At 43.8% G+C, this 22,702-nt stretch overlaps 1 protein-coding gene across 1 annotated transcript in view; it reads left to right on the top strand.

The window, feature by feature from the left end:
- Positions 1 to 1,276: 1,276 nt before the first annotated feature.
- The window catches only part of Mindy4b (MINDY family member 4B), a 22,410-nt gene continuing 984 nt past the window's right edge, over positions 1,277 to 22,702 (top strand). The window contains exons 1-8 of the mRNA XM_023704087.1: positions 1,277 to 1,639; positions 2,322 to 2,413; positions 4,801 to 4,966; positions 5,508 to 5,573; positions 10,026 to 10,096; positions 11,613 to 11,685; positions 12,511 to 12,672; positions 21,415 to 21,595. Coding sequence (XP_023559855.1) covers positions 1,469 to 1,639; positions 2,322 to 2,413; positions 4,801 to 4,966; positions 5,508 to 5,573; positions 10,026 to 10,096; positions 11,613 to 11,685; positions 12,511 to 12,672; positions 21,415 to 21,595 — 982 coding nt within the window. The 5' untranslated portion in view covers positions 1,277 to 1,468. The remainder of the gene's footprint in view (positions 1,640 to 2,321; positions 2,414 to 4,800; positions 4,967 to 5,507; positions 5,574 to 10,025; positions 10,097 to 11,612; positions 11,686 to 12,510; positions 12,673 to 21,414; positions 21,596 to 22,702) is intronic.

Below are 22,702 nucleotides of genomic sequence, written 5' to 3'. Positions count from 1 at the left end.
ACACACACATACACACACACACACACACACACACACACACACACACACACACACAGCTCCAGTCACACTAAATTCCCAGGACCCCCTGAACACTGATGTGTGCATGCACGTGCACAGGGCTTCTTTTGTTCAGGCCTGTCCCACCTGTCCCCTCTGTCTTCATTGCCCTCTCTTGTGTGTGCCCTTGCTGACAGTGGGTGTTTTTAGGGATGTGGCATTAAGCAATAGATTGCGGATGATTGGGTCACCTAGAAAGGAAGCTTTCCCTTTCTCTACTCCGGCAGGCCAGGGAGAATAACTGAGGAAAAGGCTCTGCATGGTCACAGCTTTTTAATACTACTTACCTTCCTTTCCCTGTTTAAATCACAAAGAGGCCAGGGCTCAGTCAGAACTTTCACAGGCAACACAGCTTCTAGCTATAATTTGTGGCATTATTTTATATTAATTGCATTTTTAAATCACACATGGAAAGTGATTTTTATCTTCACTTACTGAAATACTATAAAGCATTCCTTCTAAATTACACAAAGTAGTCCAACCTAATAAAAAAGATACCAAGTAATGATTGGCACACAAAAATGATAGAAAACATAAAGATAACACAGGTGAGGACCAAAATAGGGAAGTATCTGGAGAAATGGATGCAAATCCCAACTGTTTCTACACGCTGTGTGACCTATGAGAAATACCTTATCTTCTCTGGGCTCAGTTCCCTTATCTGGACAAAAGGAAGACAGCAACAGGACCTATTCCTCAGAATTAAATTTATGTAATGCCTAGTACAAAGGGATGTCAATGCTCAGTAGGTGTTAGAAGCCACCTACTGGTGTGGTTCGAATGCTGCCTCTTCCTCAGAGACCTCCTACACCAATCAACCTGAAGTTCTCCTCCCTCTTTCTCATGGTGCTTTTATTCTATTGTGAACCTTCACATATCCTGTCCTGCATATAGTTGCAGGGCGTTAGACTTTTAATGGGTCAGTATTCCACACAGGGCCTAGCACACAGTAAATGACTGCAAAGTCTTCAATTATAAATGGACTCTATTTTTCTTCATGAGTTTCGTTTAGAAAGACTTGTTCCTATTTTTCTTGGGGTTTCAAAAAAGAAAAAAAACCCTCACAGATCTCAATGTACTACAGAGTATTCAGGAAAACCTCAAAGATCCTGGGACAAGAATACTTGTTTAATATCACTGAAATCAGTATTGCACTTGATCTGGAACATGAGGTCCTGTCAAGAGAAAAAAGCCAAACAAGGGAAGTTATAGAGTCCTGGCTAGGAGGAGAAGAGGTAGAGGAACGAGCACACAGTGGACCACAAGGCAGAAGGTCAGCAGTGTACTCGGGACAAAATCAGACTCAGTGGACCCAAGGGATGGGAATATTTTGTGCAGGGCTTTATATAGTTAAAGCTGGGGCTGCAGTCATATGTAATTATGAATGTAACAAGGCCGACCCCTGCGTCCTATGTCTAGCAGCAGCATCTTGGGTGAAGTCAACTGTTTCCCTTTTTTCCAGAAGCTTCGACAGAGCCTCTTTGGAAATACCAGCCACGTCTTCAGCTGGGACTGGAGAAAGGCCCGCTTCAAAATCCATGATCCTTTCTCGGACCTGGCTTCCATACTGGAAGTGGAAAAAGTAAAGCTCATGCATGATTTTCTTAAAATCCCTAATATCATCTCCCTTACCTGTGTTTCCTTCTTATCTCCGCCCATATGACTACATTATAGATTTCATGTAGAAATACATGTGTAATTTACAAATTAATTTTAAATGATAAAAACCCAAAACTATGGCATATGGTCTGGGTTATAACAAAGCTCGCAAGTCCTTGCTCTCCCCACTGTCCTCCAAATTCTATTTTACCTATTCCTTCTCTAAAGCTCCTAAGCATCCCTGAAGATTCAGAAGGCAAAAGGAAATCTATAAACTTATTTCTGGCTTGTTTGAAATATCAATAATTCATATCATCAGTCGCTAGTCACACCTAAATTCCAAGGGCTGGCTAACTAGCTCCGAATCTCCTGCAAATTGAAAAGTCTGACAGGAGGCAGGAGCATGGTAATGAAAGAATGGAGGAAGACATAAATCCCCAAGCACTGGTCTGAAGGCTCCTCCAAGAGGCTACGGCTCCACATTCAAGCCTGGCGGTATATCGAGCCTCAGCCACCAGCCCTGGGGGTTGGCAGGAGGAGAATAAGCAATGATGTCCATTTCCAAGAGATTTCTCTGGCCATGCTGTCCCCAGTAGCTCCCCTACAATCATAGATCACAGCTCCCAGGCTTCAGGTTTTGTTCCGTTCACCCTTCTCCATTCCAGGGAGGTGCCCGGAGTGTTCAGATGGCTGTACAAGGATTCATCATCAAATATTTGTTATTTACCAGAAAAGGAAAAGACTGTAACTTTAACAGGTAAGAGTACTTAAAACAGTGGCCTATTTCACAAAAATCTTTATATGCTAAATAATCACAATTGAAATTTCGGGTTGGGTCAGGACAGCAGTCCGCCTTCCAGGGACTGTTTCTCGCCAAGGGGCTGCGTCATGTCACTGCTGAGCACCCTCCTGGAGCCACTGCCAGTACACCCCTGCAGCACTAATGCTGACAGGTTTATGCAGACCAAAATTAAGCAGCAGGCCTCAGGGGGATCACTTGTCTATATGTGATCAGAGTTTTAATCTCACACTTGTAGGGTGGAGAAGAGAAACTCGAAAATGAAGGATCTGTCCTCCTATTTAACCAGATCAAGGGACAATATCTGGTAGTCATTTTTTTTGAAAGATCAATTGAAACCTACTCAAATTTACCTTATTATTAGAAGTTGATCCTCTATCATGAGCAGATTCCTGTGCTAGATAGTAGAGGAAATATAAATCAGTAAAAGGTGTGTATCTACCTTCAGGCAAGATAAGTTATCACCCAAAACAAGAACTAAATGTATAATATATGCTAAGACCATGAATTTCCAGGTTCCATGGAAGCAGTGGGAATTCTTTATGCCCATGCTTTATTAAGCAAGTGCCCTCAGGAGGAGCCTGCGAGACTGAGTGGCTTGTCACTTTTCCATCCCTGGGACAATATACCCAATGCTCACAATTTAAAAGAGGAGAGGTTCATTTGGCTCACAGCTTCCAGTGGGCTCAGTCCACCTTCGGCAGGCTCCAAGGCAGGACCAGACGCAGAAGGGCTGGCAGAGCACAGCAGGGGTGCACAGCTAGCTCTTCCATGGCAGCTGGGAAGCAGAGAGATAACAGAGAGGCTGGTGACAAAAATGCAGCCTCTGGCTCACATGCCAGGGACCCACCTCTACCCAGACTCCACCTCCTCAGAGTAGGTTGTTTATTGTGATGAGATGATGCCCCTGTGAGCCAGTCACCTCACAAACACATGTGACCTTTGGGAGACCTTTAGAGCCAACCTGTGCCAGTGAGGGAAGCAGGACAGGGAGGGAGGAGTGACTGCAGAAATGCGTCCTGGGGATGCCAGCCTGATCCCAGGGGTGCAGGAGAGAGAAACCACAGTGAACAACTTGCCCTTCCTTAGTGCAGACAGCAGGGCTCCTGCGCCTTCCCACCAGTGAGTCGTTGGCAGCGGGCCGTCTGATAGAGAAGGCAGCATCGCTCCTCGCCCATTCTGGGCAAGGAAGCTTAGTGGCTCCAGCTCTGCAGAGCGCTAAAAGTCACTGACAGTAGGACATAAGCAGGCAGGGGACACACTCACCACCTGAGTCAAAGAGAACCTACGAAATTAAAAAGGAATACAGAGGCACACACGTGCTGCTGCCGTGTACAGAACTTAGCACAGCATCTGGCCTGTGGCAGGTGTAACAGCACTGTGCTGCAAGCGAGCAGAGCTCCCACCATGAGCCCCTGCCCCCCTCTGAGAGCAGTCACTCTCAGAGCCCTCTGTCTCAACTTCATGTCTTTCTTTATAAAGGCCATAGCTACAATGTTGAATATTTGGAAACAAGTCAGAGTGAGGCTCTATTGTGTAAAGGTGATGGGTGATTCCCAGGAAGGTTCCCTGAGCACAGAGTTCAGGTTCAGGACCCAGAAGACCTGTGCTCAAGTCACTGCTGTCTCCTTTTACAGTTACTGACAAGGGTCAACTACTTCACTCCTGTATAATAGTAGTATTACCTCAGGGGAGATGATACAGGTAAACAGTAGTGGGTGCAGGGAGTGCTGGGTGAGTGCGGCCTGAAGTACGCCTAATGTGATGTGTGGGCTGTGGGTAGTAGAAAAAGAGAGATGTGAATGCCTAGAGCACAAGTGTGTGAGGAACGCCATGGATGGGGAGAATGTTCTGGGATCCTTCTGGGGAAGAGGGTTTGACAGATGGAGGTCTGAGAGGAAAAACTTCAGGGATAATTTAGAGTTGAGCTTGAGAAGGGCATTTTGTTGTTTTTGTTTTTGGTACTGGGAATCAAACTCGGGACCTTGCATTTGCCAGGCAGAAGCTGTACTGCTGAGCTATATGCCCCTCCCCAGTGATGGGTGACAGAGCTCAAGCTGATCCTGCTGGAGTGCATTTCAGAGGACAGCACCTACCCTTCTGGGGTGTGATGGCACAGGATGGGACTGGCCACGATTACTAAGGCAAGCTATTCCCTGCTATGAGCACTTCAGCCACATTTATAGAAAAGGACACCGGGCCCTCCAATGACACTGTCATGTTGCAGATTTAGGAAGAAATCAAAGAGACACCACCTGGGTTTAGAAGCAAACATAAAATTGGAGGCCCCAAAACCTATCTGTCCATTTCACTGGTGTCCCCAACGCTTGCCTCCTGCACTGCAGCTTATGTGAGCTGAGCAAGCCCGAGCAGGAGCAGGCCCTGGCTTTGGCACTGGCTGGCATCCTATGGAACGCCGGAGCAGCTCAGAAGGCCACCGTCTGTCTTGTCACTGAGGACACTTACATTGCCTCAAGCCCTGATTACTGCAGGGACGGTTTCACCGAACAGGTAAGTGGACTCTGACCCACCCTGCAGGAGAAGAGCAAATGAAACCTGATTGCACAGGTGGAAACGGAGGCAGAGCGCCCCTGCCGCTGCTGCTAGTGGCTTCTGGGGCCAGAGACCTCTTTCAAATGCGCAGGCCCCAAGGGCTGTCAGTGATGCACACAGTCTGATGTGAATTTCTCCTTCCAGAAATCACCATGATCAAGAATAGCCCACATCTGAAAGCGACATACACTGAATTTCCATATCAACTGTCTTAAAGACAGCTAAACTCTACCTATCAGGGAAAAAAATCTGTTTATGGTTTCATGTCTTAGAATATCACAGTAACTTAAAACTAAAAGAATACAAAAGTGATGCCAGTAGCCACCCAATTTCACCATGCATGCTTTACATGGCCTCATGCAAGATAATATGTCAGTTTTTATCAACGTGATTTTGTAATGAAACAAAAACCTCCCTTGAGGTAATAACAGTGAGTTGACATCTCTTAGAAGTACCTTTCATCTTCCTTTTCATTTTTATCTCTATTCCTGATTTATAGCTCCAGCTGTTTGAATTTTCAGAGAGAGAAGCCGCTGAGAAATTCATCTATGATCATTTACAATGTGTAAGTGTTTAAATGTTGAGATAATTCCTTTATGCTGAACTGCTCTTACAGGAATCTTCTTTCTTTTATAAAGTATATTTCTAATGATGCTTGTTAAGAAAACCAGGTCATTTTGAGGGCTAAGAAAGGGCGGAACAGGAGAAAAAGAAGCCTGCCTCTCCCTCCCTACAACCCAGAAAGAGGCCAGATCACACAAAGACGCACTTACAAATGCCTCTTTTTTGTTGGCTAATCAACCCCAGAGAATAGAGGACACATAGCAGGGTTTCTTTGTGGGAAGTAAAAACCTGAAATCAGTCTTACCTCACCTAATGGATAAAAACAGAAATGGTAGAAAACCGAAGCCCTCATGTAAGCTGCCAGAAAGATCATCCACACCAACCTCAGGTCAATGACTTCTGGCCTACAGAGATAGGTCCCGTTTCACCTCTTCCAGCAGCACTTTCCATGTGACATCTGCCACTGCAGATTCTTTGCCACGCCAGGGTGGGGCGGGGACAAAGTAGCAGGCAGTAACGGTGGTAAATGGAAGGGGCTTTTAAAAGACTCATCTGCAAAGAAAGCAAGGAAAGCTGCTTTTTTGAGGAATCAGAACCCTACCGGTGTAAGGAAGGGATAATTATCAGGATAATCACGAAGCCAATTCAACGTTAGAGGCTAAGGAAATGGAAGCGTGGCCAGTGGAACTCACTGCCCCATTGCTTTTAGAGGCTAGAGGCAGAACAGGTGGGCGTGAGTGCTTGGACACATTCTAGCCATATGATCTGAAACACGATTGTCCCAGGCTTAGCTCCCCTGCCTTCTCCTAGGCCTATTAATGTGACAGGCAGAAGAACAGTACCCCCAAAGATGTCCATCCCCTACCCCAAGAACTATGAACACACTACGTTACATGGCAAAGGAGAATTAGATGGCCAATCAGATGACTTTAAAAATAGGAGGATGATCCCGAATTTGCAGATAAGCCCAATACAAGTGGGAGGGGCCTAACTATGGAAGGCAAAGGCGTGAGAAGTCAGGGGGAAACGCTGTGGAAGAGTGTCGTGAAGACGTGAGAGGGGAGCGCAAGCCAGGGAAGGTGCGGAGGGGCTTTCATCCTTGTGTGGAAAGAACAAGGAAACACATTCTTCCTGTGTCTGGGTGGCAGTTTGAGTTTGGCTCGGGATGACCTGTTTTGTGTTTTTAAGCTCCAGAACTATAAAACAATACTATGTATATTATTTAAACTTTTTGTTTTATTTTACTTTATTTATTTATTTATTTATTTATTTATTTATTTATTTATTTGGTACAGGATCTCACTACAAAGCTCAACTCGTAGTGATCCTTCTGTTTTCAGCTTCCACAGTGCTGCACTACAGGCCTGTGCCACCACGCCTGGACTCAGTGGCCGGTTCAGCACACCCACGGGTGGGGCCAGTGCAGCCGGGTCGAGCCCAGTCCCTGTGCTTGCTTAAACAGGTGCTAAGTCCACTGAGCTACCTCACCAGCCCATTTTTAAGCTTTTAGAAATTGAACTCAGGGCCTCACGCCTCACCATACTAAATACTGTATGTGATCTACTCATCTATTACTGAGCAACACCTCCAGCCATGATTTAAGCCATTAGATTTGTAGTAATTTGTTTTAGCAACAATATAAAACTTGTATGAAGGATTTTAAATTCTTGATATGAAATGTTAAGAAAGAAATCTGCTTAAGGACTCTTTGTGGGAGCAGGACATTTAATGGAATTATGCATGTATAAAAGCATTTAGGAAAAGACCCCTTTCAACAAAAAAGAAACCTCTGTCTTCCATCTCCTCCACTGCAACCTAGGAGAGTCTGATTCAGTAGAAAGGACACCTACATCTGCAATGGATTTTTAAGTGTAGCTCCAGTTCAGCTGAGAGGATCAGACCTGGAGCTACACAGGCTCTTCCAAAGATGGAGTAGAACTGCAATAATACTGAAGTTCCCCAGTAGAGGCACACACTGCACTGAGCACAGGCTGGCACGAGAGCCATCTGTGTCAAGCCAACCATGCTATGCAGCACTACTTTAGCTTCCCAGGGAAAACTGAGCTTCATATGCTGAGTGAAGAGTAACCTGCTGGCATATGTATTCCTCTCAGGAGCATCACCCCTAGCTGGGGCTGCGTGCTGTAATCAGCACCTCTTAGTCAAACCCGTTCACTATCAAAATGTATCTGTCCTATGTTCCCATCCTATTTAAGCAGGGACCTCAGGCTAGTGGTCTGAGGCTTCATATAGGCAGAAGACCAGCTGAATTTTGTCCCCTCAAAAATATATGTTGAAGTCCTAACCTCCCATTCCTGGGAGTGTGATCTTATTTGAAAATAGAGCCTTTACAGATAAAATCAAGTTAAGATGAAATCATACTTTCAGTAGGCTATAATCTAGCAACTGGTATCTTTATAAGAGGAAAAACTTGGTGCTATGGTTGGTGTTTAGGTGTCCTTCCAAAGCTTCCTGTAGTCATAGCGCAGAATTCTAGAGTTTGTGATTAGTTCATGATCCACTGGGATTATGGGTATGAGTGCTGCTGGGATTATGCGTGTGAGTGCTGGGACTATGGATATGAGTACTACCCCCAGTCTAGGGCAGATAGCCTGAATGCAACATAAGGGAGACAGACTTGCTCTCTGTAGCCATTGTTGCTGCTATTCCTCCCATTTGCTCCCTTGCTTTTTGCCTCTGCCATGAAAGGTTGCTCTGCCTTGGACCCAGCTGAGTATGGACTGAAACCTCCACTAACTATGAACTAAATAAACCTTTCCTCCCTTCATTTTGAGGCTGAGTATTTGTCCCAGCAATGAGAGAAAAGTAACTGAGATACTTGGATAGAGACAAATGATAAGAATACTATGGGAAAAAACAAGGAAGATATTAAAGCAATGCTTCTACAAGCCAAGGAATGCCAAGGATTACCTGCAACCAGAAGAAGCTGCAAAGACACAGGAAGGGTCTTTGTCAGGGTCTGCAGAGAGAGCAAACCCCACACAGAAACCTCGAGTCCAGACTTCTCGCTTCTACCACTTAAGAGAATAAACTCCAATTGTTTTAAATCATTCAGATTTCTGATAATTATTATCAGTGCTGTCAGACACTAATACACCTATAGTACTATATATTATGTATAGTATTACTTCACATAATATTGTAATTAGTGCATGTCAAAAACAATAAGAAAATTCCACATAAAGTACTGAATTTGAATTTTTTTCTTCCGGCCACTTTGGGCCTATATTCTCACATGCCCTGGATTAGCTGACAGATGGGAGACAGCTACACCCATTAAACAAACTGCATAGTCTAAGTGCCCACATTCTAATCATACCCAGAAACCTGTGGGCATGATTCCTACCTGGGAAGAGAGATTTTGTAGGTGGGATCTTGAAATGGAGAAATTCCTCTGGATTATGAAGATGGTCCCAATTAATCATAGGCATCCTTATAAGAGAAAGAAGGTGGCAAGAAAACTAGAGCAGGAAATGCAATGAGAAAGACAGAGGGAGAAAAATCTAGGTTATGTGGAGCCACAAGTCATACAGAAGCTGGAAAAGGCCGAGAAACTAATGTCCCTGTCTAGTGACTCTTTTCTGATTGCTGAGACAAATACCTGACACCCAAATTGAAGGAAGGAAAGGCTTGTTTAGCTCACAGTTACTGAAGGTTTCAGTCCATATTTAGCTGGCTCCAAGGCAGAGTGGCACAAGGTAGAGGGCAACCTTTCATGGTGGAGGCAAAGAGCAAGAGCAAGAGCACAAAAGAAGGAGTAGGAGCAGCTCAAGCAGCTGGCTTCTCTTCCCTCCTTACATTGTGATGTAAATTACCTGCCCCAGGCCAGGTGCAGCATCCACACCCACAATAATCAATCACAAACTCCAGAGGCCGCCCCAAGACTGCATGAGGCTTTGGGGGTCATCTAGACACAAACCAAACAGTCTCCTAGAGCCTCCTAGTCTTAGTTACTTTTCCTTGTTGCTGAGACAAAGTGCCCAATCCTCAAAGTTAGAGGAGGAGAGGTTTATTTTGTCTCACGGGAGATTTCAGCCCACATCTAACTGGTTGTGTAGCAGGATGGTGTGGTAGAAGAGCAACACCAGGGAGAAATGGCTCATGGTGGGCAGGAGGCAGGCAGGCTGCAGCTCAACAAGGAAGCAGCAAGCATGACAGTGGAAGCCTTCACTCTGTCTCTTATATTCTATCCATGCTACTTGCCCTTAGGGTTGAAGGTGAAGACTAAGAGAATGACTGGTAAGCATGAAGCAAGGAAGGAGGGTACACTGGAGAGAGAAAAAGTCAATCTATGGAGGCAGAGGGACCCCCGTCCTCTCGGCAGCTGGGTGAAGTGAGAGCTTCGCCCAGGCTGCGAACCTTGAAATTCATACCCGACAATATTCACCTATGCATTGCTCTCAAACAAAAATGCTTTTCTTTTGTTTTCCAGTTTAAAGAGGAAGGAAGCCATGGTGTTATCCTATTTCTTTACAGCCTAATCTTCTCCAGAACATTTGAGAGGTAAAAATCTACAATTGTCTGTGCAGGTATTTCCTATAGGACTAGGACCTCATGTACTCTTGGGTTTGACAAATATTCTCATCTCTCTGGTTGTTTGTTTGTTTGTTTTGCAGATGTTCTGCTGTTGACACATCTTGTTCTGTAGGTGGTTTAGCCATATGGGTGGACAAGTGGATATCAACAATCAAATAAATAAATTCTATTATTTAGATCCACACTAAAATATATCCTCAAATATTTATATTGTCACTATCACATGGAAAGCCCTGTTCTTGGCACTTTAGAAAATACACATAAGAGAAGCTATGTGTACTCAAACTTTCCAGTTTGGAAAAGACAGAGTATACATTTAGAGAGGTAGATGAGTCCCAGGTGGCACCTGACCTGCCAAATAAGGAGTAAAGATGAGTCTTAGCAAATACTGGAGGACAAATGTTTTTAGCAGACAGGAAATTCAGGGAAAGCTTCCTGAATGAAGTGGACTTTTTTCTGGGCCCTGAAAGAAAGACAAACCTCTGAGAGTCAGACAAGAGAGAGAAGGCTCTCAGGAAGGAGAATGACAAGCCCTGAAGCAGTGTTCCTAATACTTGTCTTTCACATTTCATTGTCACTTCTTTGATAGTCTATATTATTATTTGCTTAATCATTTTCTTTAAATCAACACACATTTAAATATCAACTTGTTCTTGCGCATTAATATTCCATACATTAATATCTTCCTAAACATTAATGAATAAAAGATTAAAGACTTTAAAATTAAAATGTCAATATTACTAAAATTTGTAAATGATTGCATCTATACATCTAAAATCATGTCATACTTTGGGAAACACTGCCCTGAGTTACACTACCAAGGCATGTACAAATCTTGATCCAAGTTCTTAGATACTATTCACAGAAAAACATTACCTCCAGTCTTATGAATAGATTCAGTCAAAAACATACACAGGAAATAGGAAGGGATTCTGGGGGTGGGAAGAGATGGGAGGGCAGAGAGGGAAGGAGAAGTAAATAAGATTACTATAGGACATGTATGTGTGCCAGTTCTCTGAGATGAAAGAACATATACAGCTTCTCTCAGTCCTGGCCACCTCCTTCTGGGTGCACAAAAGCCACCTTCCACCTGGGTCTTGTGTATTCAGGGATAGCACTCCAGCCCCTGGCCCCAGTCTGTCTGCTGCCAAGAACTGAGCTCAATAGTCACTGTGGTGTTTTCCATGTGAACAGTCTGCTCAGCCCCGCCTTGGTCTAGAACTCTCTATGTAGTCATATGTTACCACCCTGAGCCTAGTGTCCCTGGCACACAGAGCCTACAGCTTCCTCAGTGAGCGTACCATATCCCTGGAGCCCCCACACAGGGCTTCTAGAGTGTAAGATCTGCATCTCTTCCCTTGTCATCTATCACATGTGTGCCTTGTGGGCATCCATAGCTTCCCTGGCACTCCTGAAACCAGAGTCCTTATGGACAAAAGTGAGCGACAACAGGAGCCCACTCTTCTGCTTCTCCATTCTGCAGGCTTCAGAAGGACCTGGATGTCACCACCACCCATCTGCTACAGCCACATGCTGGAGGCTTCCTCTGCAGACAGGTGCGTGGGAAGACCTCACCTTCCTATTGTAGAATCTGAATTAGGACTGTTTTCTAAGTACATTCACTCTTTCAGCAAAGAGTGTCAAATTACCTTTGAAAGATTAAAAAGATGATATTAAGAGTTGTCAGAATCTACCTTCCAATTTTTATTATGGTGCTCTCAAATTTACTTCTGAGAGTCTCATATTCTTGATATTCTAGAAGCATTAGAAAATATTCTGGGGCCAGGGAGGTAGCTCAGTAGTCTAAGCGCCTGCCTGGCAAGCATAAGACCTGGATTTGATCCCTGATGGCTGACACTGCATACTGTGCCAGCCCTGCCCCAGGCACACTGTGCTGGTCACAGAAACTGGCAGTGGTGGTGCATACCTGTAATCCCAGCACTGGGGAGGCTGAAACAGGAAGGTCACTACGAGTCCAAGCTGCATAGAGAGATTCTGTACCAAATACATTAATTAATGAAAATAAATTTTAAAATATTCTGATAAAATTCACCAGTTTTCCCTAATATCTGAAAGAGAAGTGCTATAGAAGTATCTTAGCTCTCTGCTTAAATCACAGTGGAAACCAGTGTTTAAAAGAAATGTCAAGGGAAGAAGGGCAACAAGAACAGAGGGGGAGTTCCTTTTTTTAAAAAAAAGTCAATAAACTATTTTTTTTAACTCTAATGAATGTTTAAGATTTTTTTTTTCAGATTTATATGTCTTGTGTGGATTCACACTTTCTAGCAAAAAAAAAAATCATTGTAATGATTTTGAAAAAGGAAACAAGTCCTTATTCACTGCTACCTCAAACATAAATATTTTTAAAATATGCCATCCAGGCAGTTCTGAACCTGGTTTTAACTGGAAGAGCAAGTCCAAATGTCTTCAACGGCTGCGAGAAGGGAGAGTCCCAGGAGAGGTTACATGGAGTCCTGGCCCGCAGTGAGATTGGCTATTTGCAGTGGTGTCAGGACAGCTCTGAGGACAACAGACTCTCCCAGGTGAGTGAGCTCTGGGTCTCAGCTGCACAACTAGAATGTCAATATGTTTGACATTTTTAAAGTCTGTACTAAGGCCATCCAAATCTGAGCCTCCTATTTTACTTAGTGCCTTCCTGCATAACCCTAACCCATCTCACACACATACACACTCAAGAGCCAAATGGAATCATCCAGTTCTATTTGCTTCATATTTAATTTTACATATTACTAATATATAGAGAGTTTAGGTGATACGAATCCTATGTAAAAACAGTGTCTGACATAGACAAAAAGGAAGTCCCCTTTCATTCCCAGGCAACTTTGTATTCCCTTCGCAGACACAAATACTGTCAGCTGATGGGTGTCCTCCCTATCCTTTATATATGCAAATTAATGTCTGTATTCTACATAGCACTGCAAGCTTTTTGAAAGAATACTGAAAAAGAAGGCCCACTTAGACAACTTCTGTCAAACGTATTTTCAGCTCAGATTTGCAATTTCTGAAAAACCAGCACATAAAATGTGCTGTTGAAAAGCACAACCAAAGCACTAAGATGTGATCCTGTGAAAACAAACAAGAGGCTGAGCAAGAGAGCCCACACGCGCACCCAGACCAGGAGGCTGAACAAGAGTCGACACGCACACCCCAGACCATAAAGCAGAGCTTTCCTGGAATCCTTTCACAAAACTTTTCATCCAAAACCCAGGAAAGCAACGCCCATTCTGTGGAAAGCCATGCTGCTCTAGAGTGGCTCTGAAAACGCCTAGGATGGTGCCTCTTATGCCCAACCTCCAACCACCACCAGCAGCAAGAAGGCCACTACTCAGCACCTGTCTGGTCCTGGTTCCACCTCAAATTATCCTCTGTGTGTGTGTGTGTGTGTGTGTGTGTGTGTGTGTGTGTGTGTGTGTGTGGCTTCACTGTCTGCAAGGCGCCTCCATATCCACAACTGCATCTGTCTTTTCTCCTACTATAATGTCCAGCAATTATATGTTATTCATAAAATCAGCATCTCTGGTAGTTGTGTCTAATGGTTTTGAGATAACCATGCCCCATTCTGGCCATAATATATTTTGGGTATAGTACATGCCTGTAATTCCAGGTACTAGGAAGGCTGAGGCAGAAGGATCACAAGTTCAATCACAGCCTGAACAACTTAGCAAGAACCTGTCTTTTTTTTCAAGTATTTGGCATTTCTACTAGTATATATTTGCAGTAATAATGATTACATTCGTCGTGGGGAGTTGTACACGTACACAACACACTAACACTTTTTCATTTCCCTTTTTCCTCCTCCACTCTTTCTCCTTTCCATCTCTTAGTCCCCTTCCCATTTGCAAAAACATCCTACTTTGAAAATTAAAAACATTGGGCCAGCCAGATAGCTCAGTGGACTAAAGCTCCTGCTTAGGCAAAGCAGGGCCAGGGTTCGATCCCTGATGTGCTGTGTCAGGGCGTGCTGAGACAGTGACTGAGACTGGGCGTGGTGGTATGTGCCTATAACGCCAGCACTTGGGAGACTGAAAGCAGGAGGATCACTGCCAGATCTTGTAGACCCAGCACTAAATACATGAAAAAGAAAAAGAAAATTAAAAACATTAAAAGAGGAATATGAATAGCTCAGTGAAAGAGAGGTTGCCTAACACAATGGAGATTCTGGGTTTAATCCCAGTATTGAAAAAAAAATACAGAAATTATTTTTTACTGTTTCTTGAGTTTATAATCTGTGTTCATCACATAAAAAATGAGAAGTGACTAATAAACTGAAACAAATTAATTCAATCACATCACCCAATAATCAGTATTTTCAGAAACCTCTTCTTTTCTTCTTACATAAATTCCCTATTTTTCTTTACTGACGCCCATTCTTCACACCTAACACAAATGTCTTCATATGTCAATGAGTACCTGATCTCTGGTGCATCTAGTGGGTGCAAAGAGTCCCTTCCTACGACTGTGAATGTCTGGGCTCTGAAGACATCCTGGAGAGAAAATGGATTGGGTATTGTTAAAAACTCCCTAATTACTTTTTTGCAGAAAATTTGGGAAATCATCTTAGAATTCTATAATTATAATAAAAAATAAAATGAAGCTGTAAATGGGAGATTTATAGATTCATTTTATATATTTTTCTTTTCTTTCAACTATACCTGGTCTAGCATTCTGTACTTCTCAGAACCCAGTCATATGGCAGCATTCTGTTTGGAGATGCATAGAGGGATACCCGGAGCCAAGTTTCAGTGGGTGAAGGTGCAAAGTGACAAGAATTTTAGTGTGCTGTGCATTTCCCCAAAGCTCTTTCACAACGTTGTTAAATACTCCCCAAACTAGTCATGTCTTTGTACCACCTCTGCTATTACTTCTTGCTATTTTTTTTTTAAGCAGAAGGGTTTGGGGTTTTGTTTGTTTGTTTGTTTGGTTGGTTGGTTGGTTAGTTGGTTGGTTGGTTGGTTGGTTGGTTTTTTCCACTCCGAATGCCTTCAGGGCAAGTTTGGCTGGCTTGAGTGGTGGGGATTGAACCACAGCAACCTGAGCCTGACTGCTTTGTTGAAGCAGCCACTTAAAGAACTGAGCTAAGGGGCAGGCCCCCACTTGCTATTTAAAAAAAAAAACCAATTCATGTTTAAAATTTGAACCTAACTTTTTCTACAGCAGTAACATAAGCTGTGTGCTTGCTGTGTTAACTGCTTTTTTCATAATGCACAGTAAGTGAATAAACACTGCCTTCTAAAATCTATTCCCTGTGCCACCAGTGAACACACTTCCTGCATTCAGAACTCTGGTGTGCAGGGAAGCAGGTTCTTTCAGCATGTGAGGAATGACACTAGCCTGAAATCCGCAGATCCGGCTGGAGGCTTTGCACTCCGGAGTGAATCGACTTCCCCCGCTGAGCCTGGTTCCCTGTCTGCATGCACCTGCCCTGCACCCGTAGGACTGATGCAAAGAGCAAGCAAAATTATGACTGCTGGAGCCCTTCAGACAGCCAAACTATTCTATGCATTAAAAGAAGTCGTGATAGACAATAACAAGGAATAATGTTACGGTGCATTATTCAGCCTCCTTCACCTCGCACCTACTAATTTGGAGTCTTGGGCCCAAATACAAAGAGGAGTGGTTCCTGGGCCAGACATGAACATACACTGATTGCCACAGAAGGATGTAGGTGACACATGTTGGAAAGCTGTGAGGTCCCTGACTACTCTAAACACACCTGGAGAACTTTGAATGTTATCAGTGCCTGGTCATTCCTTGGAACAGTGCCAGCGCCATGAGTATGGGACTTGTGCCATCACACGGGGTCCCACATTGTTAAAAATTATTTACTAAGTGGTTGAAAAATCACTGTTCTAAAGAAAGGAGGAAATTAAACCTCTAAGTCAAGCTGATTAACTCCATGGCGTACAGAACGGGGTGTGCTCTCTCTCAGCTGAATGCCCAAGAAAGTGTTTGTGTTCTTTCAGTGAGTTCTCAGAAAGGCTGACAGCTTTTTTGTCCTTTTTAACATTTGCGGAGCTTTGGGGACAGGTTTCAGGGTTTATTTTAAGTTAAAACTGAATGGGTGTCTGTGAAATAGTTTCTAAGTTTCTCTGAGTAAAGGGACTATAACAGAGTGAGTTCATGTCACCAAAGAGAGTGCCTTCCAGACTCCAGAATCCATAACGATCCAGCCTCACTGTTCTGTCCTGGATCGCATTTTTTGCTACCTAAATTGGCTCAGACCAACAAACTGCGCAATTATGCTCTAAAGAAAATTACCTGTAGAGCTAAAATACCCTGTAATAAGAAAGAGGATCTTTGCCAGGACCTCAGAGTCAGTCAAGAGTCCACAGCACAAGGTAAGAATTAAGAGCTTCCCACGAGGAAGAAGGCCGCTGCACCAGCACACAGTGCCACCGCGCCAAGACTTGCTCACTGAGTGGAAGGAGAATAGAAGGCAGAAGCTGCCTGTGGCTTTAGCATCTAAATAGGAATCAAGTCTACACTGTGTCCAGCTTTCTGGAAAATGGCTAATGTGGCTTTTCATCCTTTTCTCTTGGACACTGTGTCCTCTCCCCCAGGAGATGCCTACAAATGTTGCCCTCAGTGAGAAGTGCCTGCAATTGTTCGCTAATGGCTTGAGATGTTGGGACACTTATTATGTTGTCTGTGTCACACACTTGGACTTCAGTTTCAGAACAAAAAATACTAAAGGGCAACTACAGGTTGACAGTTAATTTTCTTATCTGAAAATCCTGAGACATATAAATATGTAAAACACATTCATATAAAGTTGATATTACCTGAAGGAACTTTTTTTATTCTCTCCACATCAGTTAATTATTGGGGATGAAGGCAATCCTGAAGCCCTGGCCGCATCTCTAGGGATAAAAGCAATCCTTAATTCTATACTCACACACATGTGTATCGGTTCTTGCCACTCCTAGTGGATGATAATTAAAGGAAACATAAATGTGCAGCCTTTTTCACTCAGTGTAGCACTAATATGACTGTGTACAAAGCACCTACTATATGCCAGGGCTTTCTATAACACTCATTTGCACTGATGTTACACTTAATCCTCACCTCTACAGAAAGTTGTAAGCAGTGCCACAGACTGGACTTATCTTTTAATAAATAAATAAAAGCTAAATCCAATCTGTTGCAGAGTCCTTGATTTTAAAGATAAAAGAGCCAGACAGAACAGGTCTAAGAACCTGCCCAAAGCCATCAGCTAGGTAAGTACGGGCACCTGCCTGATATACTGAGCTAATTCCACATAAAACTCAAAGAATGTCCACTGTGTGTTCTGCTGGTCATATCTTTGTGCACTCTCTAGTAATTATAAATATATAAATACCAGTTCTTGGGATTGTCCTCTATCCTCAGCTCTTTAATGATCTTCTACATATACATCTGCGTTGTGTAGTCTGTGTCACGTTGTAGGTATACTGATGTTGTCTTATCACTTAGATGGGGGCAAGTCGTGACGAGGTTTTGATCATTGTGCTAATCAAACTAGGACTTAATCCCCTGAGATCTAGGGTAAAGCGGTTGTGAGTTTGTGCTCACCCGGGGGGCACTCACTCTCTAAAGCATTCGCTTCCCCTTGGCTCCTGCCTGGGCAGTTGCCATCTGTCAGAGTCAAGAAAGGTGCCTTGGAAACTGTCCACCTTAGTCCAAGCTCAGAGGCACTCGGAGATGTGCTAGGGAGGAGAACTGCCCGATCTGCCTGCAGTCGACCCAGCAGCCTACTATTTCACAACCCTGTATAAAATTGAAGCACTGCGCAGATCAGAAGTTGGCTTAGAAATAAACATGACATGGCTCCAAAACCATGTTCTCCAGATGGCTGGACTGAAGACCACATGCAGCCACTGCCCTTCCTTTGTTCCAAGACCTATTGGCCCTGTACAGGACCTCTATAGGCACCTGAAGATAGGTGCGTATAGTATTTAGTAGCTCTTGCCTAGGGTGGGTATGATAAGCCTCAATATATGTGTATGTACTGATGATATAAACCTAATACAGAAGGTTTCTGAATTCAAAAGAAAACCCGTGGTAGCACCTTCTGACAGCCAGATTGTGTTGTCAAGGTGAAAGCCATCCTGCAAGGCTGCTTTTGTTTGCCCTAAGTCAGTTTCTCCTTACTCTGTGATAAAACTGCCGAGGCTGCAAAAACACACTCCTTTCAGTCCCAGCGTCTCAGCCCTGTGGGTGCAAGTTAAAAGAAAAAGAAGATAGAGTTTTCATTAGATGACACAAGTGAGCCCCCCGGAGCCCACCAGGCTGACGGTTCCTGCAGGATGCTGCCAGCTACCCGCAAGATGAAGGACTGTTCTGAAGCCTCGTTGCTACTTTTCTACGTGAAGGCACAGGTCTGAGGTCCCAGGACCTACGTGAGAACATCAAGCAGCTGGAGCCCAACACCATCTGGAAAGCCTCAGGAGCTCATATTATCTTCACACCTGCCACTGAGAAGAGAAATCAACTCTGATTTTTAGAAGAGACTGAAGCCATTTAGATCTCACCAGAATTACTCCCCCGGCAGCCCTGGCAGCATGCACCGCCATCCCCATGGTGCCTTCTTCCCTTTTACATCTTCCCTCTGGAGAGCCTGATAGGAGCCTCAAAAGTGCCAAATGGAGCTTCACTCCCGGCACTGTGCCACCGAGTCAGTGAGGTCGTTCCCTGCAAGCAAGATCTGTTTTGTCTTTACCACATTCCTGCAAACGTGGTGAGAGAAGTTACATCAACTCTGTTCCAGGTGGCAGAGTGAGAGCCAGGCCATTAGCAGTGATGCGCAGTAACTATCACCAGGCCGTGGTGAGGAGAAGCACAAGTTTCCAGTACCTTCCTCCCGTTTACATTACAAGCCTGGGGCCTTGAGACTTGCAGTCTCAAGCTCACCGTGCAAAGGCACATTCTAAGTGCCGTCGTTCTAGACAGCACGAAAAAAGAATAAGAGGGCCTCAGTTCCTGCCCTCCTGTGGGTAGAATTTGTCCATTGTTCTTCCAATCCTAACTTCACATTGGCTTAAAGGATACATATTATGAAAGGATTGTTTGCTGCATGCAATACTGGAACTACTGGGCTTATTACACAATGAGTGAACCCAAGGAGAGAGGTACTTTATTTATAGCACCGCTGTATCACAATTTAATTTCCTTTTTACCATGGCAACATGTGCAAATTCAGAATTGGTGGAATCTCACCAATAAGACACATTTAGAATCCTGCATTTGGAGGCTAACTGGTAAACTATGTCTATCCAAAAGCAACACGTACTTCTTAAAACAGATATTCCAGTCAAACTTCTTACATAGTGCGGCAGGAAGAGTAGGGAGTGTGACAGTGGACTGGATTCAGCCAGCAGGTGCTTCGCTTTGCTTGCACAGGACTTTTTCAACTCCAGTGTGTTCTCAGCCCTAACCTTGAGGCCTATCTCAAGTGAGCTTGAGATCTTCCACAGGAGGCACAATCAGGAGATGGCCTAAGGAAGGGCTTGTGCTAATGAATGCTCGCAATGCTGTCCGGAACGTGGAGGTGGACATTTGGGACATAAACCTGTAGGCTGCTTCAGTGGCACACACTATTTTGCTTCACACGAGCCAGCAGGCAGGCCGGCCCCATGCTCGATGCCTGAGTTGCTCATGTCATCCTTACCCAAGGGGGACTAAGTCTGGTGTAAAAAGATGCACACTCACCACGATCAAGTCTTGATGGGGGTGTTAGGCTTGCACCTTTCCAAAAGCTACCTGGTAAGGCTGCTGTTTCTTTAAGCACTGTAATATGGTTTGTCCGTGGAGCTAAAGGCAGAAGCCCCTTTGGTTCACCCGCTCATCCCCATAACTCAAGAATCAGAACTGAAGAAAAAGAAGAGATCTGAACAGAATTCTTGAAAAATCAAAATGCCATGCTGCCAGCCTTTCATGCTTGGGTTCACAAAGCGTGTGATAATTTTTCAAAGCTGGGTTTTCGTTGAAACAGAATGTGTCCCTGGCCAAACAGTATAACTCTAAGGACTGGGAAGGAAAGAAACAAAATAGTAGTGTTGGATCCTTTGATGATAGGAAGAAGCTTTGAGCCAAAGGGTCCAGTAGCAATTCTTGGCATCATATAGAACCCGTGGGATTTTCCATATACCTTATGTTATCTCTATAAGTACAATAAAAACCTGTCTTAATGAATTGTGAAATCTTTTTTAAACATATGTTTTCTTGTATCTTTAAACACAATGATAGATGCAAATGTATTATAATGCCAGGCACTGTCGTGAACACTTGCTCTGAGGGAGGCTGAGGCAGGAAGAGCATGACTCTGAGGCCAGCCTGAGCAACACAGGGAGACCCCATTTCACAAAAAGTTAAAAGAACCAGTGTGGTGGTGCATGCTAGTAATCCCAGCCTTGAGAGGCTGAGGTAGGAGGATCGTTACAAGTCTGAGACCAGGCTGAGCTACAAAGTGAACTCAAAGTCAGCCTGAACTGTATAACAAGACCCTGTCTCAAAACAAAACACACACACAAAAGTTAAAATGGAAAGAAGGAAATAAATGTACACATCATCACAGTCCCTCCGAGGGCTGTTGATGCACAACCACCTCCTTCTACTCTCGGGCTCTCCAGGGCAGTAGTTCTGTGAACCTTATTCACTAGCTGTGAGAATTCAAGGACAAAGTGGCAACTGCCAGGAACAAATAGACAACAAGCTGATGAAAACACTAAACTGGATACTGTATGTAATATTAAGCCAGTCTGCTCCAAGTACACCTTCCCAACTCATCTGTTAACTTCTAGATATATGTGTATGTGTTTATTCTCATTTCCCAAAAACTTTTTCCTAAATTCTAAGTACCTTTTTTCTATAGTTTCAATAACTAGTAGTGCCAGTCTGAATGCCTGCAAAATACTCTCCACCTTGGAAATAGGAGCAAAAGCACTAGTCAATGGCAAAGATGAATTATTTCATTGCTATGTTTTCAGTGTACTTATTATTTACTTCAGTTTAAAACCAAACAGAATTCTCTACCCCCTCCATGAGGCCACTGATTTTTTTTTAATACAATCCATTAAGAGAAAAAGCCCAGCATCACTGCTATACTCCTCATAAAAACAAATTCATTCATAATGAAGCCTTGGTTTCAAGTCTTTCCCCCAATCCGATCAGTGCACAAATGCACAGGTAATGAGGGGCCTTAGAGCCGCTTTTGATCACGATGACCCATCAACCCCTGTTGCAAGCTGGCAAAGTCTTCTTCTCTGCATTCCCTTCTCCCCTTGCAGGTGGGCAGCATGCTGAAGACCCCTAAATTTCCTATTTGGCTGTGCAACATCAATGGAAGGTACAGCATCCTTTTTTGCACCAACAGACAGCTCTTATCGGACTGGAAAGTGGAGCGTCTCTTTGATCTGTATTTTTACAGTGGCCAGCCCTCGCAGAGAAAGCTGGTGCAGCTTACCATAGGTGAGCACTTCGGCCTCCCCAACTCACATCTTTGAAGGTACCCCGAGAAGTGCTGCGGTACTGCCGGCTGCATGGAGTCAGCCAGCTCCGCAGGACAGTGCTTGGGCTTGGTGTCTGCAGCGAAGCCCATGATGAAATCCCCTCGCTCTAAACCCAACCATTGTAGCGTGAAAATTCTAAACCTGCTTTCAAAAGGAACAGTGTAATGAGTAGAAATAACAGAGAAACAAACAACTTTTAGGTAAGAGAAATCAAAGGGTGAAGTGTCAAATTTCCCAAAAGCCTTTTCGAGCCCTTTTGTGCTTGAGCAGGAGCAAACAATTCTTGGGGAAAGGTGTGCCACAGCCAAGGGACCCAGAGACCCCCCAAAGGGCCAGGTCTGTCCCACAACCCAACACCAGACTATCATCTCATGATCAAAGTACCCATTTCTGCTCTAAAAAGCATTAGTTTAAAAAGCCTTTTTAAAAAATTGTCTACTGTGGGAAAGTCACCCTGAATAAGCACCACACAAGGAACTCTTCCAGAGGCCCCTGCCCATGGCAGACTCAGAACACCAGCAGTTCATTTCATTTCAGTTAAAAATCACAGCTTTTCAAACTCACGAGCGGAACTAAAAACCAACCTTAAAATGTTTTTAAACATCGGTCTCTTTGGCAAGGTATTAAAAGTGGACAGACTGGTAGTTGTTCCGGGAGCCTGGGGACTGCCTGACTGCCCTGAGCACCGCAAGCCAGGTATTACATAACCTGCACTGTTATCACTGCATTTGGAAGTCTTGGTGACTATTTTATCTGCAGCTCCTACATATTTTTTCAATTATAAGAAATATATACGATTTGATTTGAAACTGTCTCATTGCTATATGTTTATCAATAAAACTTTGAAAAGAAAAAAAAAAAAAGAAATATATATTAGCCCATTTAATTTAGTGTGTTACCTAAGTACCAAATCAGTACATATGCACATGCAGTAGGTACTATGATATCTATTTTTACACAGTACAAACTGAGGCTCCCAATACATGGTTACCAACTGAATAAATGAGGCTGAACAGGAGGTGTCAAGAGTAGTTGTTGATGATGCTATAAGTACTTCATATTTTTG

The sequence above is a fragment of the Octodon degus genome, unplaced genomic scaffold (genome assembly GCF_000260255.1).
Source record: "Octodon degus isolate 3935 unplaced genomic scaffold, OctDeg1.0 scaffold00186, whole genome shotgun sequence".
Classification (NCBI taxonomy): Eukaryota; Metazoa; Chordata; class Mammalia; order Rodentia; family Octodontidae; genus Octodon; species Octodon degus.
Note: the sequence above shows the minus strand (reverse complement) of the source record. Positions and strands in the feature narration are given on the sequence as shown.